This window comes from Schistocerca piceifrons, chromosome 5 (assembly GCF_021461385.2).
Source record: "Schistocerca piceifrons isolate TAMUIC-IGC-003096 chromosome 5, iqSchPice1.1, whole genome shotgun sequence".
In the NCBI taxonomy this organism is placed as follows: domain Eukaryota; kingdom Metazoa; phylum Arthropoda; class Insecta; order Orthoptera; family Acrididae; genus Schistocerca; species Schistocerca piceifrons.
The window spans coordinates 389,156,559-389,178,759 of record NC_060142.1 but is presented as its reverse complement, the minus strand read 5'-3'; the positions used below and the strand labels follow the sequence as shown (position 1 = coordinate 389,178,759).

At 40.2% G+C, this 22,201-nt stretch overlaps 1 protein-coding gene across 1 annotated transcript in view; it reads right to left on the bottom strand.

The window, feature by feature from the left end:
* The window catches only part of LOC124799010 (probable cytochrome P450 6a14), a 138,684-nt gene that overhangs the window by 6,361 nt on the left and 110,122 nt on the right, over window positions 1-22,201 (bottom strand). Inside the window, exons 4-6 of the mRNA XM_047262547.1 lie at window positions 20,089-20,245; window positions 13,552-13,782; window positions 6,653-6,904 (exon numbers count right to left, since the gene is read on the bottom strand). Coding sequence (XP_047118503.1) covers window positions 6,653-6,904; window positions 13,552-13,782; window positions 20,089-20,245 — 640 coding nt within the window. The remainder of the gene's footprint in view (window positions 1-6,652; window positions 6,905-13,551; window positions 13,783-20,088; window positions 20,246-22,201) is intronic.

The window sequence follows — 22,201 nt, the reverse complement described above, 5'->3', positions numbered from 1 at the left end:
ATAGAGGAAAGTCCACTGGACCGGACGGGATACCAATTCGATTCTACACAGAGTACGCGAAAGAACTTGCCCCCCTTCTAACAGCCGTGTACCGCAAGTCTCTAGAGGAACGGAGGGTTCCAAATGATTGGAAAAGAGCACAGATAGTCCCAGTCTTCAAGAAGGGTCGTCGAGCAGATGCGCAAAACTATAGACCTATATCTCTTACGTCGATCTCTTGTAGAATTTTAGAACATGTTTTTTGCTCGCGTATCATGTCATTTCTGGAAACCCAGAATCTACTATGTAGGAATCAACATGGATTCCGGAAACAGCGATCGTGTGAGACCCAACTCGCCTTATTTGTTCATGAGACCCAGAAAATATTAGATACAGGCTCCCAGGTAGATGCTATTTTTCTTGACTTCCGGAAGGCGTTCGATACAGTTCCGCACTGTCGCCTGATAAGCAAAGTAAGAGCCTACGGAATATCAGACCAGCTGTGTGGCTGGATTGAGGAGTTTTTGGCAAACAGAACACAGCATGTTGTTATCAATGGAGAGACGTCTACAGACGTTAAAGTAACCTCTGGCGTGCCACAGGGGAGTGTTATGGGACCATTGCTTTTCACAATATATATAAATGACTTAGTAGATAGTGTCGGAAGTTCCATGCGGCTTTTCGCGGATGATGCTGTAGTATACAGAGAAGTTGCTGCATTAGAAAATTGTAGCGAAATACAGGAAGATCTGCAGCGGATAGGCACTTGGTGCAGGGAGTGGCAACTGACCCTTAACATAGACAAATGTAATGTATTGCGAATACATAGAAAGAAGGATCCTTTATTGTATGATTATATGATAGCGGAACAAACACTGGTAGCAGTTACTTCTGTAAAATATCTGGGAGTATGCGTACGGAACGATTTGAAGTGGAATGATCATATAAAACTAATTGTTGGTAAGGCGGGTACCAGGTTGAGATTCATTGGGAGAGTGCTTAGAAAATGTAGTCCATCAACAAAGGAGGTGGCTTACAAAACACTCGTTCGACCTATACTTGAGTATTGCTCATCAGTGTGGGATCCGTACCAGGTCGGGTTGACGGAGGAGATAGAGAAGATCCAAAGAAGAGCGGCGCGTTTCGTCACTGGGTTATTTGGTAACCGTGATAGCGTTACGGAGATGTTTAATAAACTCAAGTGGCAGACTCTGCAAGAGAGGCGCTCTGCATCGCGGTGTAGCTTGCTCGCCAGGTTTCGAGAGGATGCGTTTCTGGATGAGGTATCGAATATATTGCTTCCCCCTACTTATACTTCCCGAGGAGATCACGAATGTAAAATTAGAGAGATTAGAGCGCGCACGGAGGCTTTCAGACAGTCGTTCTTCCCGCGAACCATACGCGACTGGAACAGGAAAGGGAGGTAATGACAGTGGCACGTAAGGTGCCCTCCGCCACACACCGTTGGGTGGCTTGCGGAGTATCAATGTAGATGTAGATGTAGATGTAGAATTAAAAATGTGCACATTCCACCAACAACCAGATTTGCATCGCTCGACATTGTAAATCTCTATATTAACATCCCTATACAGGACACCATAAATATAATCAAGAACAATCTGCTTAGACATAGGAAACTGAGTATGGCAGAAATCTATGAGCTCATTGAGTTACTAACATTGGTGCTGTCATACAATTACTTCAGGTTTAATAACAAAATTTACAAACAGAATGATGGGTTGGCAATGGGTAGCAGCCTAGCTGGGAAGTTAGCAGACATTTACATTAAGCACTTAGAGCACATATTTTTCTAAACTAACAATCACATCAGCAGCAAAATAATCTACTATAAAAGGTATGTAGATGGTACAATCATTCTTTTTGATGACACTAATGAAGAAATTGAAATACTAGCGACCAAGCTGAGCAGCATGCGCAATAACATCAAATTCACTGTTGAACATGAATCCAATAACACCATCAGTTCCTTATATTTAAAAATTTTAAGCAAAAACCGGAAACATTACTTTGAAATTTACAGAAAGCAAACAGCCACAGATGTGTGCATCAAAAGCTCATCTTGCCGTCCAGACCAACATAAGATGGCATACTTCAGATCCATGATTAATCTCCTGCATAAAATTCTACTGGAACCAGTTGAACAACATAAAGAAAACAATATGATCAAAGCCATAGCACTAAATAATGGATATAACCCTCACATGATTAATAAATAATCAGAAAAAATTCAAAAAACCGCAGACAAGAAAGCTCCACACCAGACACCTATGCAGTCAACACAAAAGTCTGTAGAAAGCAGCAGAAAATATGTCACACTTCCTTTTCTAGGGAGCATATCTCATAAAATAAGTAATCTTTTCAAAAACAGAAACATAAATATAAGCTTCCACACAAACCATAAACTTCAGCAGCTAATCATTCATAACATAAATAATAACAACCCCCCATACAAAAGATCAGGTATACATAAACTCAGATGACAAAATTTCCCCCTCCTTCTATATTGGACACACTGGGAGAAACTTTGAGATTCGATTCAAAGAACATTTAGATACGCTTGAACACTCCTTCAAAATCTGCATTTGCAATGCACACAACCCTCAGTAAACATGGATTAAAAACATTGAAGACCACATCCAAAGATTGCATCATGCTGAGAAAGGAAGCCTCATGAATCTGCTTGAAGAGATAGAAATATATACACATAAAAGCAAATCACCACATCATATTCTCAATGAACAGACAGAGCTAGCCAATGCAACCTTTCTACAAAATTTCACTCACCTATTATCCAGTTTAAAACATAAATAAACACTGCTCCTTTTAACAATAACATACAATCAATAATCCAAGCAAAGTATTGCATCATAAATGGCTGCCTGCTCAGTCACACTTTACTGCAACTGTAAAATTGATTTAAAAAAACTGGGGTGCCATACTATCTTAATATAATTACTACTGCCACATTATTAATGTATCTCATGTATATGTTGTTGAGTGTTTGTGGCATTGTATGTACACAATATCATATAAGTAACATTCATACTAATGGCCACCACATTTTCCCAATTTATTTGTAATTAATGCTCACTGAATACAGAATGCTCACTATGTAACACTTATTCTTTGTAATATAAATACTTGTAATACCACCATGATTCTTTGGGAAAAAAATTCACTGTCAAATTTAAGCAATGTGTATATTATAATACAAGAACTTCTTTGGCACTGCTTTACACCAAAATATAGCTACCTGCTTAGTCACACTTTATTGCAACTATACTTGATTCAAAACTTCAGTGTGCCATATGATTTATATATAATTGTTACTGTCATGTTATTCATTTTATCTCACCTCTATGCTGCTCCCTGTATATAGCACAGTATTTACATAATACTATATAAGTAGAATTCACACAAGCTGGTTACGACATCTGTTAACTTTATCTGTAATATTATATGCTCATAATGTAAGGTTTATCTTTATGTTTTAATTTTCATTATGTTATGTATATTTTTTAAAAACAGTCATACTGTGAAATCAAAGCAATCTGTGAAGTGTAATATCTCTGAGAGAGAACGTCTCTGACACTGTTGTATTTGTAAGTCTGCAATCTGTGTCAACCTCACATGTGGCAAATACTTTCTGGTGTGTGTGTGTGCGCGCACAGTGCTTCGCACAATATGGTGATGTGCAAATTATATAAGTGCTGCATATATTTTGGAATATTTGAAAAATACAATCCAGCAATTTTGCAACAAAATCGCGCGGAATTTTCGGTGTAAGTACCATAACCACTTAACCTCACATATTTATTTTGTATTTCATTGTTTGGAGGTTAGTTACGCTCACATAGGGCGCTTCTACCACTGTTTTCTACCGTAGGGCACCAAACACACCAAGAATATTTCGCCACAGTGGAAGATTAAAAATCGAAAACTGACCATTATGTAAAGTGTATCTTTTAAATCGTGTGAACAGCTGTCTGATGATGAACTTGTCAGTTCGAAACTGGTTACGGCGCTATTTACTTAAATAAGTAGCAGTATTAATAGTGGCTGGTTGCTATCTTCTTCTTTTGTAAGAATCAACCTACATTAACTGTAAATTCAACTAAATACTTAGGGACTACAATCACGAATTGTTTAAATTGGAACGATTACATAGATAATGTCGTGGGAAAAGCGTACAAGGATTGCGGTGTATTGGCAGAACACTTAGAAAATGCAACAGATCGACTAAAGTGACTGCTTACAATACGCTTGTCCGCCCTCTTCTGGAGTGTTGCTGTGCGGCGTCGAATCGGCATCAGATAGTACTAACGAAAACATCGAAAAAATCCAAAGAATGGCAGCTCTTTTTGTATTACCGTGAAAGAGATGAGAGAGGCCACGGATCGGATATGCGAATCGGGGCGGCAATCAGTAAAACAAAGGCATTTTTAGTTGCAGCTGGATGTTCTCATGAAGCTTCAATCGCCAACTTTCTCCTCAGAGAGTGAAAATATTTTGTTGGCTCTCACCTAAACAGAGATAAACGATAATCATAATAAAATAAACGAAATCACAGATCACACGTAAAGATTTAAGTGTTCGTGTTTCTCACACACTGTTCTAGAGTGGAACGGTAGGGAAATAGCTTGAAAGTGGTTCGATGAACCCTCTGCTAGGAACTTAATTGTGAAATGTAGAGTAATCATGTATATGTAGATGTACTGAATTCGTGCAAAGCTTTCTAGAAATTTAGAGGCTAGGACTGAACCTCCACTACCACAGTCTTATTCCAAGTCCTCAAGACAACTATGGAGTTTCACCAAGTGTTGTTCCCATCTTCTTGCCTGCTATTACACAGTTACCTTTCTTATCTCCACTTATTATTGTCCTTGTTCTGTGCTCTTTAAAATGATTGTTGTAATACTACATGAACAGTGTCTATCTTGTCTTGTTCATGTTGGTTCTCTGACTATGACACAAGTCCTCCCTCCATTTTTACCTATCTTTTCTACGATTAGTGAATCCGTTGCATTAGAAAAAAGAAACAGGATCTTGGATCAATGAAACTAAATGAGATATGGAAATTGTAAAGAAGTTACACTTTTCTTTATTTAGCGCTTTCCTCGTACAATCTACAGCCGTGAGAATGGGAGGGTTCTTCGAGTTTTCCTGAGTCTGCCTCTGTTTTCTCTCTCAATTGCAGCGCCTCTTTCAGCATCCTGCTTGACCGATCTCTTCTACGGTTACCTCTTCCATTAAAGGTGGAAAACAAATTATCTATATTCAAAGTACATGTCTAGGGCACTCAATCATTGCTCTTGGATAATCTTCCCCTGATGCTTTGTGCTTTTCTTTACTTTCTTCCAAATACCTTCGTCTTGTTTTCTATATTCTAAGTGGATCTCGTTTCTGGTACTTGGATCTGACTTTTGTTCGTTCACTTACACTGCAAGATTAGCAGTCATAAGTCAATTCGATATATAGATATGTCAATACAGAATTATTTTTGTCGCCACTGATATCTCCCTTGTTAAAATTCTGTCTGATTGTACTGAATAGACAACCGACTTCTTCAACGATTTTCACCATTGCTTCTTTCCTGTACCGATTCAAGCTGTTAAATAATTGTAATTATTTATATCTGTCTATCTACGCCAACTGAAATCCATCCATTGAAGTATTTCCATTCAGCACCGTTTCTTCTACTCTTCACTTCCCTCACTCACACCCGGTGCTGTATTGAGGTTGTTCAAATGGCTCTAGCAGTATGTGACTTAACATCTGAGGTCATCAGTCCCCTAGATTTAGATCTACTTAAACCTAACTAACCTAAGGACTTCACACGCATCCATGCCCGAGACAGGATTCTAACCTGCGACCGTAGCAGCAGCGCGGATCCGGACTGAAACGCCTAGAACTGCTCGGCCACAGCGGTCGGCAGCTGCATTGAGGTTTTCTTCACTCTGATAACTGGCATTACGTTACTTACAAATGTTAAACTGAACAGCTTAACCGTCACATCAACAGTTCAATGGTCACATCAAATAGTTTCCTGTAGATGGTTTCTTTACTTGAATGCTACATATCTGCTTTACTCATTCGAGGCATGTTACAAAAAATAACAGTACAACTGTTTCAAGAGCAAAGCAACACATGTAAGAGGTCACTCATTGAAAAAAGAGTAATTTGGAAAAAAGAAAAGAAACAAAACCATGAGAGGGGTACGTGGAAATGGAAATGGGAACATGAGAAAACAAGAGAACGTTCATACGTAATAAATGGTTAGATACAGAACGAGTTAATTAAGTACTGGAAATAAATAAGCGTGGAAGACTCGCACGGAAAATACTACCAGACTAACAGACAATTTCGTGGCAAGTAAGCTAAGACACTCATAAACTGTTTTTTTTTTACTGGAAACAGCTGTAGAGAGGACAATATTACGGACGCATAAATATTACAATACGTATCACAATCGAGAATGTTTGGCGTAAAAGGTATGAACAAAAAAGATGGAAACATCTTTTAGTGACTATGGTTAGTGCTTGTCGAAGACCTACACGCCACCAGTAATGTTCTGGCAAAATGATGCAGAAAGCACGTTTATTATTACGTGGTACGTGTAATGATGGTGTTAGCATTCAAGACAGCCACGTACCAATGCAAACCCGTGGTCCATCGCCGAAAGGCAGGTACGTAAAAGGGTGCCTCTTGCTCTTCTCCTCTTCTGAGAAGCGTTCCGGGTCGAATCGCTGGGGATCAGGATAGTGCTGTGGATCATTGTGAACGGCCATCACTGGTATCAGGACCATGGTGCCCTTTTCCAGCACCCACTGCCTGTCTGGCACAGTGTACTCCTGTGTCACAACTCGGTTCAGCATCGGCAGAGGCGGATACTTGCGAAGAGTTTCTGAAAATAAAACACCAAAATGTGAGTACGTTACCGGAATTCTTGCTTCCGCGGTAATTGCCTTCCCTATTATTTTACCGCTGCAGATTTTGCATCTCCACCACCGACTGATTCTTAGCAACATACAACGCTACCTTTCAACGGCTTCTCTGTATCGAGGAATGTGGCACAATATCACAACAGTCGTACCTGCTTCCTATCTCGTACCTCCATTACTAAGACATTTTCAAATGCTTGCAGTAAATATTGATTAACAATTCTGAAAACATGGAAGGAATTTTTGCACTGCTTAAGTCTGGAGATGGCCAATTTATTCATAGTTCGACCAACCCCATTAAGGATTTGAGTTGTTGAGCTAAATTACTTCAAGCAACAGTATTTATTTATTTACACGTCAAGTTCCGTAGGACCAAATTGAGGAGGAAATCTCCAAGGTCATGGAACGAGTCAGTACATGAAATTAAAACATAAAAGTAATAACAGATAAAAATAAATGTTTATACACACGAACAAAGTTAGTCCATAAGTTTAAGTAAACGCAATCAACAATACAATAAGAATCAGCTTAATTTTTCAAGGAACTCTACGACAGATTAGAAGGAGTGACCCATGAGGAAACTCTTCAGTTTCGATTTGAAAGCGCGTGGATTACTGCTAAGATTTTTTAATTCGAATGGTAGCTTATTGAAAATGGATGCAGCAGTATACTGCACACCTATTTGCACAAGACTTAAGGAAGTCCGATAAAAATGCAGGTTTGATTTCTGCCGAGTGTTAACCGAGTGAAAGCTGTTTTTTCTTGGGAATAAGCTAATTTTGTTAACAAGAAATGACAGTAAGAAATATATCTATTGACAGATCAATCTCAAAATACCCAGACTCGTGAACAGAGGTCGACAAGAGGTTCGTGAACTTACACCACTTATTGGCCGAACCGCCCGTTTCCGAGCCAAAAATATCCTTATAGAATGGGAAGAGTTACCCCAAAATATAATACCATACAATGTAAGCGAATCAAAATAAGAAAAGTAGACTAATTTTCGTATCGAACGATCACTCACTTCTGATACCGTTCGAATAGAAAAAAAGGCAGTATTGAGTCTTTGAATAAGATCCTGAATGTGGGCATTCCACGACAGCTTACTATCTACCTAGAAACTTGAACTGTTCAGTTTCACTAATCATATGCCAATTCGGTGAAATTAAAACGTCAGATTTTATTGAATTGTGTGTTATAAAATGTAAAAACTGAGTCTTACTGTGATTTAGCGTTAGTTTATTTTCTACAAGGTCACGTACTGCACTACTTGAAATCGAGCCAATGTTTCACACAACATCCTTTACTACCAAGCTAGTGTCATCAGCAAACAGAAATATTTTAGAGTTACCCATAATACTAGAGGGTACCATTATTACAAATAAGGAACAGGCATGGCCCCAACACTGATCCCTGGGGCACCCCAATCTTGACAGTACCTCACTCAAACCCCCCTTCACAACTGTTATCAACACTGTGAATAATGACATTTTGCTGCCTGTTGCTAAAGTAAGCCAATTGTGAGCTACTCCCTGTATTCCCTAATGGTTCACCTTCTGTAGCAATATTTTGTGATCAACAGAATCAAATGCCTTAGTTAAATCAAAAAATATGCCAAGCGTTCGAAACCTTTTGTTTAGCCCATCCAGTACCTCACAGAGAAAAGAGAATATAGCATGTTCAGTTGTTAAACGACTTCTAAAGCCGAACTGGACATTTGATAGCAAATCCTGTGACATGAAATGATCAATTATCCTCACATACACAGATTTTTCAATAACCTTTCTCCCTTTTTATTAAGCGTCTTTACTACTGAGTACTTTCATCGTGCAGGAAACTGACCGTTGCTAAAGGAAAAATTACAAATATGGCTAAATACAGGGCTAACATGTACAGCACCGTACTTTAATATAAAAATGAGAGTCCTTAGTCTTCAGTGATTTAATTATTGACTCAGTCTCCCTCTTGTCTGTATCACAGAGGAGTATTTCAGATATCAATTTCGGAAAGGCATTTGCCAAGAGAGTTATATGATTTCCTGTAGAAACTAATTTTTTATTTTCTTCACCAGCAATGCTCAGAAAATGATTGTTAAATTCTGTACATATATCTGATTTATCAGTAACAGAAATATTTTTACTACAAACTGACTTTATATCATGGACCTTGTGCTCTGACCAGACACTTCCTTCGAAACTGACCATATGGTTTTAATTTTATCCAGTGAATTAGCTTTTCTATTTGTGTACCACATACTCTCTGCCTTCCTAATAACATTTTAAGCATCTTACAGTACTGTTAGTAATGGGCTACTGTAGCTTGATTGTGACTATTTCTAACATTTTGATATTATTCCCGCTTTGTTCTACAAGATATCCTTATCCCACTCGACAGCCACCTTCGCTGCCTATTACTGCTAGTACCCCGTTTAGAACGTTCTAATGGAAAGCAACTCTCAAAGAGCATGAGAAATGTGTTAAGGAAAGCATTGTATTAATCATCTATGTTATCGGCACTATAAACATCCTGCTACTATTGTTCCTTGCCAAGGGGTAGAAATCTCTCTACTGCTGTTGGATTAACTTTCCCACATCGTTTGTAATTAAATATGACATTGATTAGAGTACATAATCCCTTTAGTGCTAAAATTTGTGCGTCATGGTCTGAGAGGCCATTCACGCTCTTACTAACAGAATGCCCTTCTAGTAATGAAGAATGAATAAAAATATCGTCTATGGCTGTGCTACTGTTACCCTGCACCCTAGTTGGAAAAAACACACAGTCTGCATCAGATCATAAGAATTTAGGAGATCTACCAACATCCTTTTTCTTGCACCATCATATATTAAATTAATATTGAAGTCAACACATATAAGTAATTTCTGGTACTTCCTACAAAGTGAATCAAGAACCCTCTCTAGCTTGAGCAGAAATGCTCTAAAATCAGAGCTAGGGGACCTATAAACAACAACAATTAGAAGTTTAGTTTCACTAAATTCAACTGCCCCTGCCCAACACTCAAATATCTGTTCAGTGCATTGTCGTGATACATCTATGGACTCAAATGTAATACTGTTTTTTACGTACATAGCCACTCCCCCACCCCACAAGAAACTCCTTGAGAAACAGCTAGCTAATCTGTATCCTGGTAAAGGAAGCCTCTGAATTGTCAAATTATTTAAGTGGTGCTCTGATATACCAATAATTTCAGAGTCAACATCTATAAGCAGTTCACTAACTTTATCTCTAATACCTCTTATATTTTGATGAAATATGCTAATTCCTTCTCTAATAGGAAACATTACATCCTCGGAAGATGAGCCCTTAGTTAGAGGGACTTCCTTTAAGCAAGTATACCTATCAGCTGACTTCAATCTAAAAAAGGTGCAGCTCTAACACCAACTACTACAGGAATTTTTCCATGAGTGACCTGTCCACCACCACCACCCACTATACTGTTACCTATAAGCTTAGCCAGCTTCCCTTCCCATACCTATTGAGGTGCAGGACATGCCTAGTGAAACCCGATCCACTGATAGACCCAACTGGCATCACTGAAATGTGACCCATGCCCTCTGCCATCAGTGCTCTCCCCAGCCCCATGTTAACGCGCCTAACAACCGCATTACGGTGAACCGTTCACGACGCTGAAACAGTTGCACGAAATGCACATTAGTGCCACCAGTTTGAGTAACTATTTATATCAGGTCATCACCTATGACACATATTCCCCGTCCCTATCAAGACTGTTCCCTGCTCCACCCACTACCACTACCTGCTCCTCCTTCGTAAAATTCTTACCTAACTCCCCTATGCTGTCAGTCACTTGAGCCATCCCTTCACTAGGCTTCACAATGCTGGTGACCTGGTACTCACTCCCCAACACTTCCTGCAACTGCTGGCCCACACCTCTACCGTGAGAACTACCTAGCACCAGAACCTTCTTCTTTCTGCTAGACTTTGTAACTAACCTAGTCCTCCTAATTGCTGAGGACTGCTGCATGTTCCCTACATCTAGAGCTACACGAGGCTGCACTCCACTCAGCTCTGACAGTTGGTCAAATCTATTGCATATACGCAAAGTAAAACTGTCTGAATACCTCCTCTTCCTAGCTGCCTTCTTGCCAACTGCCAGTATTCTGACTCTATTGAAAATAATTATGTGATGTTAAACGCCTTTCCCTTCTTAAAGCACAAGCACGTAAGTTACAGATTTCGGCCCACAATAAAATCATTGCGCAACAACAGTGGTGCATTGTCATACACTGATGACCCAAAGAAACTGGTACACCTGCCTAATATCGTATAGGGCCCCAGCGACCATGCAGAAGTGCCGCAACACGACGTGGCATGGACTCGACTATTGTCTGAAATAGTGCTGGAGGGAATTCATGAATTCTGGGGTGGGAGGGGTGGAGATTTCTTCTGAACAGCACGTTGCAAGGCATCCCAGATATGCTTAATGTTCATGTCTGGGGAGTTTGGTGGCCAGCAGAAGTGTTTAAACTCAGAAGAGTGTTCCTGGTGTCACTTTGTAGCAATTCTGGACGTATGGGGTGTCGCATTGTCCCGCTGGAATTGCCCAAGTCAGTCAGAATGCGCAATGGACATGAACGGATGCAGGTGATTAGACAGGATGCTTACGTACGTGTCACCTGTCAGAGTCGTATCTGAACGTATCAGGGGTCCCATATCATTCCAGATGCACGCGCCCCACACCATTACAGAGCCTCCACCAGCTTGAAGAATCCCCTGCTGACATGCATGGTCCATCTATTCATGAGGTTGTCTCCATGACCGTATACGTCCATCCACTCGATACAATTTGAAACGAGTCTTCGACTACGCAACATGCTTCCAGTCATCAACAGTTAAATGTCAGTGTTGACTTGCCCAGGCGAGGCGCAAAGCGTTGTGTCATGCAGTTATCAAGGGTACACATATGGGCCTTCGGCTCCGAAAGCCCATATCGATGATGTTTTGTTGAATTGTTCGCACGCTGACACTTGTTGATGGCCCAGCACTGAAATCTGTAGCAGTTTGCGGGAGGATTGCACCTCTGTTACGTTGAACGATTCTCTTCAGCCGTCCTTGGTCCCGTTTTAGTAGGATCTTATTCCGGCCGCAGCGATGTCGAAGATTTGATGTTTTGCTGGATATTTACGGTATACTCGTGAAATCGGCAGCAATTTGCGGATGGGTTGCATTTCTGTCATGTTGAATAATCCTCTTCAGTCGTCGTTGGTCCCGTTCTTGCAGGATCTTATTCCGGCCGCAGCGGTGTCGAAGATTTCATGTTTTACCGGATTCCTGATATACACGGTACATTCGTGGAAAGGTCGTACGGAAAAATCCCCACTTCATCACTACCTCGGAGATGGTGTGTCCCATCGTTCGTGCGCCGACTATAACACCACGTTCAAACTCGCTTAAATCTTCATAACCTGCCATTGTAGCAGCAGTAACAACTGCGCCAGATACGTGTTTGTTGCCTTATATTTGTGTTAGAGGCCGCAGGGCCGTACTCTGTCCATTTGCATATTTCTGTATTTGAATATGCGTGTCTACAACAGTTTCTTTCGTACTTCAGTGTAGGTATTAGTGACGTAAATCTCCTTATGATTTCTGGTGGCGAATGTATCGCCGTTTCTTCACGTGAAGACAATGACTATAGTAATGATGCATTAACAGACAAACTTCTCGATCAGGCTAATGAAATTATGACACATACATAGGAAAAAGTAATGGTTTTATTCGAACGTCACGCGGAAACTAGTTCCATCGAAATAATGCCGGTGAAACGCTTGCGTAATCTTACTGTACATAAACGAAATAGAAATCCGTCTCAAAAAAAGGTACTAATTATTTCAGAACATCAAATTCAAACGTTTCTTTCAATATCTGGTAGCAATAAGTGAAAATAATGTGCAGTTTATGTGATTATGTAAAAATTCATATAGCGTCTGTATTTGAGGTATTTATCCAATGTCACCCTCATTTTTTACTAAATTTCCGGATTTTTGGTTATGCGGATGACTTAGCCCGGATGAACTAGATTCCACAGTACATGAAAACACGCATCGGCGAGTCAGTTTATTTTCATGGGATTGGCGCTCAGTTCGGTCGTCGTTTAAGACAATAGTTTTCAGAAAAAACGGATCAGATTCCTTCTAAACGTAATTAATTTTAAGTACATTTTTGGATATTTCTTTGAACATCGCCTCTATCTTTATACCGTTAGTCACTCGAACTAATGTTTGAAGACCACAATATTGTTGCGAAATTGTGATACAATGTCATTTTTTTCTCATGAAGGCAGTCTCTACATGAGGTTTGCCTACTTTATTCTTAGAAAGGGTAAACAATGAACTTCTCTGCAGACTATTAACGTTCGTTTGTCGTTGCTTGGTTCCATCATGAATTCAAATCTCATCTAGAAGGAACAAGACGTCTAAATGAGTACCATACAATACTTTAGGTGTCATACGTTGACGTTTGTTGTTTTGAGAACGTATTGGCTATACTAAAATGTTACTGGTACAGTAATATGCAATATTCTCAATTGATCTAGTTCGGACTCTTTGACATAAAACATGGTAGACTTGCTTGCCTGAAACAACTTTGTCGAGGTAAGGCATGTTCATGACATTGTCGTATGTAAGCTGGCCGCCAGATTTTTGCAGTGCCTCGTCGATTTCCTGTTGCAGTTTCTTCTGGATGTCTTGATGGAACGCAAGTTCATGTAACGCCAAGCTCATGGTGGTCGACGACGTTTCGAATCCCGCCAGCAAAAACACCGCACATTGCGCTGTCAGCTGTCCAAGGGTCAGCTTTATGTCCTCTGAAAAAAGAAAAGAAAAAACACACAGTTAGTTCAATTCCCCTCTTTATCTTATTAATTACAGAAAATTGGAGACATTTACAAATAAACTTTGTTATACAATAGTTATACAATAATGGGTAACGAAAATAACGCGGATTTGTAGTAAGAGGAATAGTTTCTTCTGCAGTGAGAATAATTCTTTTAGAAGTTGTCTCAACATTTAAGTATTCTTTTTTACAAATGAATTTTGTACTCATTTTCTCTAGACAACTTGTGTACGTCAAACGTTTTGGGTCTGTATTGGTTCTTTTTTCTAAATAACGCCCTAACCTTGAATTTAATGACAGATATGTAGTGCTCTGAATCTAAACCAGGACTCCTAATAACTTTTACATTGAGTACCTCCATTGCAGAGTGTCTACTTATAGCAACGTGATCGAGGAGTTTTTCACCACAAATCGAATTTCGTGATACCCACGTAGTTTGTTTTCTAAAAAGTTTGTTGAAGAATATAGATTTTAATATTATGTTATGCTGCCTGCACAAGTTCAAGAGTCTTTCTCTGTTTACATTGGTTCTTTTATGTGCAGGGAACTTTACTACCATGGAATTGAGCCGATGTTCTTTGTCAATTTGTGCATTAAATTCTCCAAGTAGTAATATTGTGTTTCTCGACGGAATGCGATCTACGGTGTTTGACACAATTTGCCAAAAATTTTTCGTTTATTTTCTCTGTGATCTGATTTCCTCATTTGCTGGTGCTTGTGTATTTAAATGTTAGTGTGTATAACTTTTCATTAATTGATATAATTCTATTACTGAGTTTAATATGTTTCGTTTAGAATGAAACACGTTCCAAATTGGGGTACATACTTCATAACTCTATTTTCGTAACTTTTATATTAATTTAAAAATTTAAAACGAGAAAACTTCATGAAAAATTCTTAAACGATATAATTTGATCAAAAATAACACCAGGAAAATATAGAGGAGGAACAATATTTATTCTGAGGATTCTGCTCACATATACCGAACTGCAGTTTCAGTTCAAAAGACTGCAGTTTCCAGTAAGATTAGCATTTAGCATCAGTATAAGCAAGGCACAAAGACAAAAGTTATGATGTTGTTGTATTAATTTCACAGAATCATGCTTTCCTCTCTGTTAGTGGGATGTAGCTTGCTCTAGGGATGGGAAACCCAAAGAATTTATGTATCTACCCACCAAATAACATGATGACAAATGCAGTACCTAAGCAATTACTGTGATAGATAAGTTAATTAGGAATGAAATATAAAGAAAACAAAGCAAAATTCTCATACACTAAATTAAATACGGCTGTGCTGAGAATGCGACACGGCTGCCAGGCAGTATCGTGTGGCCTTTAGGGTCTGAATGCGAGTTTAGTTTTGTTGTGTTTCAAATTGTGCTGCGTGTGGTGGATAATATAACTGGACAACTTGCCGCATGTCTATATTACGATACGTAGGGCCTGTGCTGCTGGGAAAAGGGCTGGGTGAGATATTTCTACTTCCGAGTTCTTTGCAGGATATTATGAGAAAGTTGATAGCTCCTTTACATCGGTTCTTAAGAGGTCCGCAATATTTGTTAACGTTGGTGAACAGCTGTATATAATCTGCTTGTTTAATTATAATGTAATCGTAGAAAAATGTGACAGTACATCTGCATGTATGGGACTACTTTCCAATTAACACTTAAATGCTTGCGAGATGGTGCATCGACTCACCTTCACTCCATTTCTCCTCTGCTCCCGTCTGGGACATCACGCGGGAAAAAATAAAGGCTTAAATTTTTCCGTGAGATTTCTGATTTCTGTTATTTTATTACGATGGTCATTTCTTCCAGTGTAGGTCAGTGATGGTAAAACATTTTCGCATTCGGTAGAGAATGTGGGTGATTGAAGTTTCGTGGAAAGATCTCGCCGCAACGAAAAATGCCTCTGTTTTAATAATTGTCAACTCGTTTATGATATCCGTGAGATTCTCTCCCCTGCTTTGCCATAACGCAAAGCGAGATGCCGTTCTTCGAATTTTTTCAGTGTCCTCCGCTAATCCATTCTGGTAAGGGTCCCATACTGCACAGCAGTACTCTAGCAGAGGCCTGACAAGTGCAGTGTAGGCAGTCTCTTTAATAGACCTGCTGCGTCTTCTAAGCGTTTTGCCAACAAAACGGTTACTGTTCCAATTTAAGTTGTTAGAAAATTGGAATCTCTAGGTATTTAGTTGAAATGGTAACCTTTAGATTTGTGATTTACTGTGTAACCGAAATTCAGTAGATTCCTCTTAGTACTCATTTGGAGACCCTACGCTTTTCGTTACTCAGAGTCAATTGACACTTTTCGAAGTTCCTGTCTAAATCATTTTGCAATTGGTTTTGATCTTCTGATGACTTTTCTAAACGGTAAATGATACCATCATCTGCAAACAAACAATATAAGATGGTTGTTCAAGTGTTTCCTAAATTGTTTATACAGAGTACGAACGGCAAACACTTCCTTTGGAAACGTCAGATATCACCGTCAAATACTACGAACTGCCCCCTTTCGGACAGGGGATCACAAATCCGTCCGCCCAATCGAGACGGTACTCCAAAGGCATGCAATTTTGACTGCGCCTTAATGCTGTTCGTCTGCGAAGATGTGCATAATGAATGATCCATGTGTCTCTCTCTCTCTCTCTGTCTGTGTGTGTGCGTGTGTGTGTGTGTGTGTGTGTGTGTGTGTGTGTTCCACATTTTTTCCTAAAGAACTGGACCAATTTTCAACCAAACTTGGTACACATATTCCTTACTGTCAGCCAGCAATCCCTGTGACACCGCCTACCTATCATAGTTCAGGAGATACACGTCATACACAATTAGCTGCGTGAAAAATCGCTGCATCATACATGTCGTTTACATTTGTTACTTCTGTGCTGATAACTTTATTCGCAATATATTTCGCTAACAGTAACCGCATAAGCCGCTAAATGCAGCTACAAAATTATATTACATTTATTCTTTAGCACTAAGACAATCCTAGAGTGGAGTCAACTTAAGAGAAACTCTGACACTTGGCGGCGCTTTTGACAGCTTTCAACTGTGAAGCGCAAACGGCTGTAGACGGAATCAGTAGTTGTCTATAGACTTATGAAGAGGTGTTGCCATAGATACGTTTACAAAATCGAGTTGTAGACATGCGAAGCAGCTGCGCACAGAAACGATCCAGGATCTTTGTACGACTGTTTGATGATTTCAAAGGTTTTTACATGAATACATGGAAATGAATTTTTTCCATATTACACTTCATTTTTTGTTTTAGATTCTAATAGAAAATTGGCAAAATGACTACCTGGGCAATGCCGAGTTTGTCAGCTACTTCTTCAATAAAATCAGTGTTTCAATTGAAGTTCACTTTTTATTTCAAGACTGTAATTTTCGATGCCTGTAACAGCTAACTTTAAGCAATCCAGGGCTGTACTGAATTCGGTGGCTGTTCTTCCAGATGAATGAGGCTGAAGCCAACAAAGATAAAAATTCACTTTTTATGGATGACAAACATAAGTAAAGACTGCCACAGCAAGTCGTTTGAGTTTGTAATTTTTTTAAGAAACAAGAACCAATCTCCAGTGATATTGTGAAGCGGTGTCTCACTGTACGTACTTCTCCGCAGGTCTGACTAGAACAAGTAACTGTAAATTAAGACTCGCATTACTAACACGTATCGGAGCCATTGTTAATACAAGATGTTTGAAAATTCCTCTTGCAAACTTCTAGGGCTTTTAGAGGGGAGTGAGTACAATTTTAAATAGGAACCCGCGGTAGAAAATATACCGCTTCCGCTCTACGACAGTTTCAGTTCAGATGTACAACGTGTCCACATCCGCTGAGGGAAGGAGGGAAGCTTCAGAGCTGCTTGTCGTGGTATGAAATACGGTAGACATGATGACGTGTATTAAATCAGGCGATCAGCTGATGTCACTTAGCGTATGCCTTCCTGCGAGGCCTGTTCAATGCGGAAAACATGGTTCGGTACACGTTTTCGGAATACGGAGACATGTTCCTTGTGTATGGCGAAGCTCGAGGTATCAGAAGAGCTGCTAGTCGGCTGTATCACAAACGTTTTCCACAACGTAGCAAGCCATCACACAAACTTATTGTCGAAGTGACACAGCAGCTCCGAGAAACAGGTACCTTCACCGTCAGCAGGGAGGAATGTGGTGCTCCACGAAAATATCACAGGCCCAACTTCGAAGAAGATGTACTGCATCGCATTGAAGAGAATCCGTCAACTAGTACACGAACAACTGCACGTTCAGTTGGTGTTTGCCACAGTATCGTCTGGGACGTTCTGCGTTAGCATCAATTACATTCGTATCACTTACAGATGGTAAACGTTGTGGGTCCAGCCGATTTTCCACAACGCGTTGCCTACTGCACGTGGTTCCTGCACCGTTGCATCGACATACTCCTGTTTCCACGTCGAGTTCTGTTCACAGATGAATGTAAGTTCACTAGCGACTGTGTTCTGAATTCATGAAACAGCCATGTCTGGGCAGACGAAAACTCTCGTACCGCGTTTGTTTAGGGTTTTCAGCACCGGTTTGGTATTGACGTGTAGGCAGGTACCCTGGACGGCCGTGTGAATGTATCATGCCTGCTTCCGCTCAAGCTAACTGGTCTTGCATGCTTTATCTTCCTCTAAAACGTAGGTCTATAGGACCTGTTCTTTGAAGTTGTGCCACTGAATGTCCGTCAGGAAACGTGGTTTCAGCAAGAAGGTGCAACATCTCAACTTGCCGGCCGGAGTGGCCCAGCGGTTCTAGGCGCTACAGTCTGGAACCGCGCGACCGCTACGGTCGCAGGTTCGAACCCTGCCTCGGGCATGGATGTGTGTGATGTCCTTAGGTTAGTTACGTTTAAGTAGTTCTAAGTTCTAGGGGACTAATGACCACAGCAGTTAAGTCCCATAGTGCTCAGAGCCATCTCAACTTCTCACGTGCGGTTCGGAAAGATTTCTGTAGACGATATACAGAATGATGGATAGACCGAGGTAGTCCAGCCGCGTGGCTGCCGTGATCGCCAGATTTGATTCCTATTGACTACTTCTTGTGGGGTCGCATGGCAATTTCCATTTACGAGGCTCCTGGAGGGATAGAGGAAGATCTGCTACCACGAGTTTTGGTCGCTGCACTAGAAATTGAAGATACACCAGGTGGGATGGAGAGGGTGCACCAGAACAAGCTCGTAGGTACACTGTCTGTAACAAAGTTGGTGGTTGTGATATCGAGTCGCTGCTGTAATGCATTAGTATCATTCTGTACGTACAGTATGCTGGGTTCTTTTTCATTTTAGAATGATGTAAACACGTATAAATGTTAATACAAACAACTGTGCTTAAATGATAAATAGATGTTTCGTTATGTTTCCTTTCGAACTGTTGCATAACAACTGTATTGCGTAGCACATAATTCAGTTCGTCAAGCATCAGTACTGTTCTGTTCATACAATTCGCTGGGTTCTTTTTTGCTTCGGAATAATGAAAACATACAATGTTTAAATGTTAACACAAACAAATGTGCTTACGTGATAAATGAATGTTTCGCTTACTTCAGTTCCAGAAGCAGAAGTGGACAGTTAAGGATCTGAACTGAAATCGTCGTTGAACGGAAACGGTACGTTTCCGGACATTGGTTCCTATTCAAAATATTAAGTACACACACCACACTACAAATCCCAACAGCGCGGTTTAGCCGCGCGGTCTAAGGGTGCCTTTCCACGGTTCGCTCGGCTCTCCCCGTCGGAAGTTCGAGTCCTCTCTTGGGCATGGGTGTGAGTGTTGTCCTTAGCGTAAGTTAGTTTAAGTTACATTAAGTAGTATGTAAGCCAAGGGACCGATGACCTCAGCAGTTTTGTCTGATAGGAACTTACCACCACCACCACAATTCCTAAATGTTTGTAACGGGAATTTCGAACACCCTGCATATATAAGAGTAACGTAAGGTTGTGTAGACAGATAGTAGCATAAACATCTAGGATTGAACTGAGTGAAAGTAGGTGTGAAGCATTGGTTGACTTCAATAAAGTTTCCGCTTCTCTCCACCAAATCGATACATTATGTCTTCTATAGGATTGATTGAATAAAGATTACGCGAACTTCATTTCCAATTATTTACGACAAATAATCTGCACTTTGAGTCGACATTTTCTTCTGGTTCCTCGTTCTTATTTTCTTTCCCTCATTTTGTTTCAAATAAGCGTTGTAGATATATCTGTGAGTGAAATCGAAGCGCTTGATGTACAAAGAGCGAAATTTGAGAAGTACTTACTTGATCCTGGTGTTTTGTCGGTGCTTTGGTCGTCCCGCAAGTTCATGAGCAACTGCAGGAAGTCTGCTCTCGACACTCCGTGGGAGTCTCGGTATTCGATGGCGTCCTTCACCAAAGTGGTGAAGTACTCATCCACGTCGGGAGATATTGTATGGATCTGCACAGAAAATAAGGCCTCAAGTTAAATATTTTTGTGGGCCTTTAAGTTTTTCCGGGGTATTTAATACTCGACACTGTTTCCATATTCGAACCAATCGTCGTTTACTGCCTAGTTCTACATGTAAACTGGATACATACTGGTCAACTTCAGATTAAGAATCGAAGACTGCTATACAATTATCATGTCGCACTATTTGGTGGCATTCTGTATGTAATAACCGTAAATATGAGCGTAGTAACAAGACTGTCTTCACTACCATGGGTAATGCTATCCACGGCAAAAATGCGAGAGTCTGATGGGGCCACGTTGTGTGCAGGCCCACCACACACAGAACATCACACTTCCACCATGACTGATGTTCCTGTACGTCATATGGATTGTGTATTCCTACTTCGATTTTGATGCACGGCGAAAATCCGTCAAGTGTGCCAAGAAATAGAGTGACTGGGAAGAACACGACATTAGGTTCAAATGGATCTGAGCACTATGGGACTTAACATCTATGGTCATCAGTCCCCTAGAACTTAGAACTACTTAAACATGTTTCTTTATGAACTGTCAGGATGATGAGTTACTTTCTGGGTCAGCATGATCCCCAGATTTTCTCACTGTCAGTATCCAGAATATCAAGAATCAACAATTTCTGGGCCAGCTTACTTCACGAGAGGATACAGTGACTTTAGGACATGCTTCCCAACCGAATCACGCGTGCATCGACGGCACTGAAATAACATCACATACCCTGTCAATTCTCGAAGTTGCATTTCGTTTCATCCTGATGATGAGTTACTTTCTGGGTCAGCATGATCCCCAGATTTTCTCACTGTCAGTATCCAGAATATCAAGAATCAACAATTTCTGGGCCAGCTTACTTCACGAGAGGATACAGTGACTTTAGGACATGCTTCCCAACCGAATCACGCATGCATCGACGGCACTGAAATAACATCACATACCCTGTCAATTCTCGAAGTTGTATTTCGTTTCATCCTCCCCTTCTGAGCGTTTATTTATTTATTTATTGGGTGTTTAGCTCAAGTAAAGTGGTAACACTGAATGTCTTTGTGGGAATTGTTGAATCAGAGTAACAAGCAAATTTGAATGTAACGTATAAAAATCTGAGAGAACTATTCTCTGAGCATTGATCACACCATACTCTTAGTCAATTTTCTGCGAGCCACGTGGTTCATAGTATCAACTGTGCATTTATTCGTGTGAAAGCAAAAACGTGCACGGTCTTTCCAATGGCGAATACATTACGCCATTACGGAATATCTCGGTCAAAATACTTGGTACATGGTCTCCGCAAAACTGGAATGATTTTACAGATACAGAGTGTCCGAAAGCCTTCGGGGCAAATCTATACAGAAGACAATTCTAAACCGAATATTTTTATCAAAATTTCGAAATTTTATATGTTTATGAAATTTCGACATATTTTTAAATCGCTTGTGTTTGATAACAAACAACTACTTGCCTCATCGACATTAGAGGAACTAATTCAAAATCAGTACACAGTTTCTGTGACCTGTCCACGGGGAAGATGCATGAATTTGCAAACATGCATTTAATGCTTAGTGCTGCAGAATACAAAACGGAAAGCAGAACAAATATGAAGATAAAAGCTTGACAACAGGATTCGTCCTCACTGGAAGATATTTATCGCCGTGGACAACAGCTTACTTGACCTGGATAGCTTATGACACAGAGAAACGATGAAGGTTCTCAAAAAGAAATAGTTCTGGGAGTAAAATTTGAGGAGATGATTGCGAATCGCTTGGGAGATCATTCACCAATAACCAGCTTTCTAGTTGTCCGTGAAACACACACCCTGTAAAATAGAGTACGATTCCTACTGGTGGGACACGGCGACAGCAGATACCGTAATCGTTAATTTGGAAGGGAAACTCCTTTCCCACAGACAGCGTGATCACCGTATTTCACTTCTACCGA